Consider the following 6,631-nt stretch of genomic DNA (forward strand, 5'->3'; position numbering starts at 1 on the left):
CAATACATTTAGCTTAAGCATGCAAGTCTTGTTCCCAACTCAAGTGTACGGAATTTGTATTCACGCTTCTTCCGTCCTCGTACTTACACTTCAGAAGCCCCAAAGTTATATTCTTGATTAACCTCCTTGAACATACAGGGCCGTAGTGCCCTCCCTTCAATATTAAAAAAATATATATAAGAAAATGACCAGGAGGGGTGTGGCTGAGCCCCCAATATTTTCTCTATATTTCGGGCCTGCTACGGCACTGGCATGAATTCCATGGCGAATTTTTCCACGATTTTTCGTACGTAGATAACAGAATTTGTCTTTCCAATATTGAATAAAAGAAAACATTCAGCTAAAAGAGTTATTCATTAAATACCCTGAGGGGAGGGGGGTAGATTTTGACACGAGCACCCTCCACTGTAAAAAAAAAGGCTCCCCCTTAAACAACCCTCAGGATTACAGTAGAAGTAATAACAAAAAAAATTCCGACCGCCCCGGGTTTTTGATGAACACTCCCTACTAACTAGGGCTCTATTCTGCGACCCACTTTTGAAGCCAAAAGTCACATATACCGCTAAAAGTCGTATAATTTTATTTTCAAATAAATCTTGAGTATATTCTCATGTCATAATATTCATTTTACATTGCAATATATCATCTTTTTAAATATTGTATCATATTTACAACGAACTGTAACAACTATATTCATATTTTTGCGTAAGAATTTGTGTATGGCTACAGTAATGCTGTATTCAAATGCGAACAAAAGAGTAGCAGCGATGAAGACTTTCTTCTACGAATAATGCCGAATTAAATGATATGTTGCGCAAAGTTCAAGCCATAGAATGAAAAGGGAAGTAATCTTTAGACTTAAATAACAAAGATACAAAAACCCGAAAATAAATATATTGTATAAGGCATAACATTGCAAAGCATAATCTAAATTAAAAAAACACACAGAAATATCAGTACTCTGGAGCAAATAAGGGTAAAAACGCATATTTAAGAAGTATTTTCAAATCGTTTTCTAGAAAGCCTTAATTTTGTCCAGAACTCGCTGTGTTCTTGTGTTTTCTTAGTCATTGCATATATATATATGTTTATGGAATCAGCTGAAGTGAGGCCACACTGATCTTTGTCCACCATTGTGCATAGAAATGCCTCCAAAGCCGCTAGCAAAGGCGCTAACAGGCTGGAAGGCAGTACAGGAGCTGCTCAAATTGTACATTTGTTGAAGTGAGTTCAAATCGTTCGCGTACATAGGTAAGCTGCCAAACCCATCTGGGTTCTGTGTGCTCAAATTCTTTACTCTTTCCTTGATTTCACTCTCGATTGCTTTTTCTACAAGTTTGTTTTCTTTTTTCCATTTCATTCTTCTATTCTGAAACCAGATTTTAACCTGCTTTTCAGTGAGTTCTAAAGACTGGGCGATTTCGATCCTCCTAGGTCGGCAGAGGTAGCGATTGTAGTGGAATTCTTTTTCCAGCTCTACCAATTGTCGAGTGGAGTAGATCGTCCGGTTTTTATCGGATGTGCACTCCTTGGTTTGTGGCGGGGGACCTTTATGAAAAATAACAGAACAAGTTAGATTAATAATTAAATCAAGTTAAAGAATAGTAGTAAGTTTCAGTTTTTACAGGAAACTCTTTCACAATACACACATTTTTTTATAAGAAATTTTTTATATATAAGAAAATTCAGCCTGAGATTTCATCAAATTTTAAGAACATGATAAAAATAGTGAACGGTCCTCAAAATACTTTTGCTAGCTTCTTTTCGCATTTTCGTCTCCCTTCGATAAAAATATCAAATATCAATGGTCATTTTACTCATACTTAAATATGTTTTACTTTACACAAAATTTACCTTCTAGCCACACAGTAATGAAACATCAAGAAGACTGGGAAATCTCCTTTGAATATTAGGTCAAAATAGTTTTTTTTCTGAAATCGTTGTCACTAGCAAAAGCGCAGTTATTTAAGAATTGTAAGAAAGGTAGAAATGGGAAGTCCAGTGTGTGTTATTATTTTTATAATTCTAAATGTTTGCCAGGCACTAACATGCAAATCCTTGCATGAGATTGTCTTTCCGCTTTTTCTTATGCAAACTTATTTTCGTTTTATCCGTCAGTGGAAGATTTGTTTGTACTTAGAAGCTGTTTTCTAAACCCTAGCCACACTCTTACAATCCAGCTCTTTATAAACAAAAACAGTATTCAGACAAAAATTAAACAATTTGGCAACTAATTCTATTTATTTTGTTCTTCTTCAAGATCGAACTTTTTTAAGAGTACAAGCCACAGTGAGTGTATTTGTGATATTAGCGCAAACATTTATTTCCTAGCTATCATTTCCTGTCTAGTGGTGTGAGCGGAATAGTTCTCAAAAAAGATAAATGTCTTTGCGATGTGAATTCGATTGCAATTCGGTTCTATCGTCCTATTATTACGTGGATACGTTTTCTAATAAGATTTCTCAACATCAAAAGAAGAATAGAGCACTTTTTAAAGTGCTTGTTAAAAGAAGCACTAAAGGTTCAAATTAATACAAATGATCCACAAGGTCTCCTCAAGAAACCTTATATCAAAGAGATAGGTTTGTGACCGTTTAAACTTACAAACGTACGTAATAAAGCTTGTATTAAACAAGGATAGCGCAAACGAATAATTGATTATCCAGTGGGAACTTTACGTTGGGTGCAACATTTGGTATGGTAAGAGAGGGATTCACAGCGAGTGTGTGCAAAGCCAAACACACAAGCGTGCTAAAAAGAGCTTCACTTCACCAAACTAAAACTATTATTATGTTAAAACTATAATGGTCAAAATAATTAGAATTATCAAAGTAGCGTCAATTCAGTTTCAAATAAGATATGGACAGCAAAATAAAGTGTTCAAAACATATAATGCTCAATTGATGTGAAGGCACTTTCATTCGAGAATACGAGTATGTCTCGTCCGCTAGAAAATAATCTCATTTTGCACATATTAATATGACGCTTGCATTGTAGAACAATGTTTAAAAGAGCTTTGGACTAAGATTTAGTCTTAGTAGAGATCTATACTCTCCGACTTCATGGTTTTGCCCTAAGTCAGTATTCCGAAACAACAACTGAGACCTTCCATCAGAAGCATATGAATTCTTTGCGACAAAATTCGAGATTCTCTACAGCACAAATGGCTTCCACTCTTTTTCTAAGCAATGTTCAACAAAGCGTATAATCTATGTGCTAAACAAGAAGGGTGATTTTGTCCGAAGTAAAGAAACGCAACTGTTAAGAATCGCGGGAAAATGTGCGAAACAATCTTTGAAGACGCGAGAGAATGTTTTGAGAACAACTTTCCGTTGTTAAGATTGTTATCCCTAAAGCGACTTATTACTTCTAATGTACAATCCTAGTGACTACGGATAAAATACGCCTCGAAATAGCTGTTAACAAGGCAAAATAAGTGGCCACTATGCAACGAAACAACACTTACAGAGGCGACATCATGCTTTCCAAAGCGGATTACTACACATTTTCAATATGGCGTCGCAAAACTTGGTACACTTTGGCGCCGAGACAGCCCCAGTTGGTGGCAAAATCAGGTTATTATCCTATTCCTAAAAGACTCGTGGACAGTCAGTCTGTAAGCAGTGATTTGCTTGCCCGTTCGTAGCAAAACAAAAAGGAAAATTCACACCTTGGGATGCTAGTGCAAACTTGGGCACAATAGGGCCGCGACAGTACGGCTAGGACCCGTTAGCGGGACGCTATACCAACCAAGCGACGCATCGCAAAAAACTACCAGCACTTGCTCGCATTAGCTATGCAAATGTGCTTTAAAAGAATTAAAGTAATCATTAAAACGATGTAGTCAGGTAATGAAATAAATCGATGAGATACACAGCCTCCGCCCACAAGAATATTAAAGATTGGTTCAGTTACAGAAACAAGCGTTAACTTCAAAGTTTTCTCTTAAGCTTACCTTTAACCCGGAATTCAGTCATCCAGGGGTAGATTTGTTTCCTCTGGGATTCTCCATTCGTAGCGGTGTTTTCAGCTTGAGGACTGCGTTGCGCGCTCGTGTTTCGGGACTCAGCCTCTAGGGTCAAGGATGGGCTCTGATTCGAGCGGTTCTCTCCCCTCTGTACACTCATGGGAACGCAGCGTGATGTGTAAGGACTTTGGCTACGTTTTGCAGTTGACAAGTTTTAGAAATGTGTGTGCTGGGCAGCTTTGACCTCTTCTTGCTGAGATGGAGCGAACACGATGACAACGCAAACCGGGTGGCAGTATGCCTCTGAGCGCCCAAAAAAGAATGATGCATTATGATGTATGGCTTTCTAGACATTTGGACTAGGCACAGCCAATCACAGAGCTCCATTTTGTCGCTAATTAAAGATTACGCGCAAAGGAATGTAATCCTAAAATGACGTTTTGCCCTAGCGGAATCATTTATCATTTTCGACAGGGCCCTGTCGTAAGACGGGAAACCTTGATGACCCAAAACAGAACCTCGCTAAGTATCGTTAAATATAAGAAAAATCTTATGTACACAATGTAAGACGGTGATATAAAAAAGGTAGAACTATAGGCGAGTACTCCATGTAGTTCTAAAGTACATGTCCTTGTAGTGTACGATTCTCAGTAAAAGCATTTACCTGGTAATTTGACCTAACGTAGCTAATGTAGTTTATCTAGGCGTTTGCTGCTGTTCAACGGGAAAATCGCATTGTAGTCGTTTTTTTTTACTATAGAGCATGTTCAGAACAACTGATTTACCCAGAACTTCTCGAGTCACCTCTACATAAGAAACAAATAAAAAGCAGTGGCTTTGACACATGGAGAGAACGAATGGATTTAGTTCTAAGGGTATAATAAGCGGATTGCTTGACGCTACGTTTTAGAACCTCATCGATCATTCTGACAAGACTTGGGAAACTTTTCCGACTTCCCGCTAGCTTTTCCTTTATCTGGGTAATGCTGTGATCACCTACAACTTGCAAAACACTTATCTTATCCGAAATTATATACTTAACAAAAAAAGTCGATTCTTTGTAGTACCAGGAAGAATATGGTATGAAACCAGCTAAGAAGTTACACGTGACCAAAGCTTAAGTCCCAGTGGCATAAACTACAACAAAAAATATAAGTCAAAGTAGCCTTATTTTGGTGGCAATTTCAAAATGCATTGCTTATTTTACTTACCGGAATTTATCAATCAAATTACTAAGATCAAGAGAGAATAAGATCTTATGCTCTATTGCTAAGTTCAACAGCTATTTTAAGCTTTTATCGATATCTTTGAGCTATCAATATTTGTTTCGACATATTACCCACCATTCCTTAATGTTCTTAAAGAAGGCATTAAAAGAAATAAAGAAAAAAAACTAGCTATTAATTCACTGAAAACTACTACGACCCTCATAATCTCTCGGACATCTCAGTCAAGGACGGATGTTTTTTTTCTATCGGTAAATTATTTCACACATGAGCTCGATCGATCAATGTCAGTAAAACTGTTTATTGAAACATTGCCGATTCTGGTCGTTGAAAAGCAAATTTACAATAAATGCTACAAACAATATATTATACTAAATAAGTCCCGCGGCTCAGCCTGAAATTCTATAACAAGAGCTGCTGGAAGCGGGTACCAATGGCCGATTAGATTTCGGAGACCTGTGTCAGCATGCCGGCAGAGAGAGCCGTCTAGGTGCTAGGCGCTCTAGTCTCTTGACGCCTTAGCTTGTGGGCTCGAGAAGTACGTCGCCTAAAACTCGCGCTTGTCTGCCTCGATTGACGCCTAGCTATCCTACAGGTGTTGGGAATAGAGACGATAGTCTAAGACCAGCATGCTATAATACCCTAATCAGATTTGAAAAAAGGAATCGATTCCAACGGAATGAAGTATGCAATTAGATAATGTTATGTACGATGTACTCGCCCTATTTAGGATTTCTCAATTTGCCCTTATCCTAAAATTGCTAGCTGAAAGTCCCTAGACGTTTTTAAAAGTCAAGCATCACATAAAATAAAACAAATTTTAAAAATAAGATGAACGTTTTGTTAAAAGGTACAAGATCCATATGTTTATAGATTTTCCGTGTCTCTGGTACGGCATTGTTAGCCGTATATCCAAGGTAATAGAGTCATGTTTTATCTATTCCACTGTTGTGAAGGCACTATATGTCTTATACCCAAGGAAAGGGTCGTGTTTATAGCTTTCTGATCGGCCATTGTGGTGGCATTGTTTGTCGTGTTTGTCCAGCGCAACACACCACAGACAAGAGGTCTCCACTCCACTCTTCACAGTAACTGTATAAATCCACATGGATTAATTTCTTTACGGATTTGAAAAGAAAATCCAGAGTATCATCAAACAATCCGCTTAGCTGAGTTTAATTGATTGTTGCGTATTTACTATTGATTAACTATGGTCGGAAATTGGGATCATTTGAATTCGGCATAGAACGGTAGTGTTTTACATGAGGTAATTCATAGCAATTCTGAAAGTGGTTCCGATGTTTTCGATGAAGCACTTTTCTACATATTTTCGTCTTGAAGATTCTACCAATATCCTAATCCGCAGGCATCTTTAGGAAATCAAAAACAAAAACTATCTAAAAATTAAAGTCGTGGCAAGCGTAAAGAGTGCAAACGA

General features: G+C 37.6%; 1 protein-coding gene across 1 annotated transcript; it reads right to left on the reverse strand.

Annotated features, from left to right (window-relative positions):
• Nucleotides 1–557: 557 nt before the first annotated feature.
• On the reverse strand, nucleotides 558–4,336 carry LOC116601518 (homeobox protein Hox-D3). Its single transcript, XM_032362396.2, has 2 exons — nucleotides 3,956–4,336; nucleotides 558–1,548 (listed from the first exon to the last, which is right to left on the reverse strand). The coding sequence occupies exons 1-2, from the start codon at nucleotides 4,125–4,127 to the stop codon at nucleotides 1,097–1,099; spliced, it is 624 nt and encodes a 207-aa protein (XP_032218287.1). The 5' UTR covers nucleotides 4,128–4,336; the 3' UTR covers nucleotides 558–1,096.
• Between the last annotated feature and the right edge of the window lie 2,295 nt (nucleotides 4,337–6,631).

This window comes from Nematostella vectensis, chromosome 2, assembly GCF_932526225.1.
Source record: "Nematostella vectensis chromosome 2, jaNemVect1.1, whole genome shotgun sequence".
In the NCBI taxonomy this organism is placed as follows: domain Eukaryota; kingdom Metazoa; phylum Cnidaria; class Anthozoa; order Actiniaria; family Edwardsiidae; genus Nematostella; species Nematostella vectensis.

Coding starts and splice junctions, on each gene's coding strand:
- LOC116601518 (XM_032362396.2), bottom strand. CDS start 4,127: ATGAGTGTACAGAGGGGAGAGAACCGCTCGAATCAGAGCCCATCCTTG. Junction 1,549..3,955: donor GACTGAATTCCGGGTTAAAG/GTAAGCTTAAGA, acceptor TTTTTCATAAAG/GTCCCCCGCCACAAACCAAG.